Genomic DNA, 992 nt, shown 5'->3' on the forward strand with positions numbered 1-992 from the left:
GTCTGTATGTGGGATCCGAACCCTCAGCGGGAGTGCCGCTGTGCTCCCAAGCGGCGCACTGTAGCAGTGCACCACCGGGCCAGCCCCTATTTTCTATTTTCAACAAATAACCTATTTCCCAAATAGAGGTGGCTTACAAAATGACTTACAAAGTCATCTCGTAAGTTCAGAATGTTTGTAATGTGTATGCTTTTCACATATTATTAAAACAAAGATTTTTTTTAGAGACAGAAAGGGCACTGATATTCTCTGTTCTTAGAGAAAACATTTCACTCATTTAAAAAAAAGATTTTGATTATTTTGTTTACTTTTAAGCAGCATGGTTACAGGAATGATTTTTTTTTTTTGGTTGTTTTCTGCTTTATGGAAACAATCACTAGCCATATGTCTCTGTTTTATTGAATTCTAGTTTTTGCCTTTCTCAATGACACTTCCAAAGTTGATATTTCAGTACGTCTAGTAGGAATTCTAATATGGCTTTTAAGCATTGTCCATATTGGTTAGCAAAAAAACCTTAATAAGTTTTGGGGTTATACATGTTTCTGCAGTTTGTGGAGCTAAACAGATGATCTGATTAGCTAGAGTATCAGAATTTAACAAGTTTTATTTTCTTACAGCATTCAGTGGCAATAGATTCTGGTTTCAGGAACTCTGGCATAACAGTGGGGAAAAGAGGAAAGACCATCTTGGTAAGATACCTTTTGGTAAAGAGCAGTTCTTTGAGTGTGAAGTGATCTGAATTATTGAATAACCTTCTAATTAGACTCCTTCCTTTAGTCTCTCCTTATTCAAATCTTACCATTTCCTTGTTCAAAAGCCTTCAGTGACATACTTTCTCCTACAGAGCAAAATCCAGAATTTAGATACACAGTTGAGGTTTCATTTTATAACTCTGTCCTCCACTTACTTTTAACCCAATTCTTGACTCTGTGCCTTCCTCATCCTGAGTAGTCAAGGCCTAATTAAATAAGCATCATGATGTAGTGCAGGGA

General features: G+C 36.4%; 1 protein-coding gene across 2 annotated transcripts in view; it reads left to right on the forward strand.

The window, feature by feature from the left end:
* The window catches only part of TYW3 (tRNA-yW synthesizing protein 3 homolog (S. cerevisiae)), a 23486-nt gene that overhangs the window by 7738 nt on the left and 14756 nt on the right, over window positions 1-992 (forward strand). For both annotated transcript variants that reach the window (XM_008585794.1, XM_008585795.1), the window contains one exon: window positions 618-689. In XM_008585794.1, the coding sequence (XP_008584016.1) occupies window positions 618-689 (72 nt within the window). The remainder of the gene's footprint in view (window positions 1-617; window positions 690-992) is intronic.

Source organism: Galeopterus variegatus, unplaced genomic scaffold (genome assembly GCF_000696425.1).
Source record: "Galeopterus variegatus unplaced genomic scaffold, G_variegatus-3.0.2 Scaffold3717, whole genome shotgun sequence".
In the NCBI taxonomy this organism is placed as follows: Eukaryota; Metazoa; Chordata; class Mammalia; order Dermoptera; family Cynocephalidae; genus Galeopterus; species Galeopterus variegatus.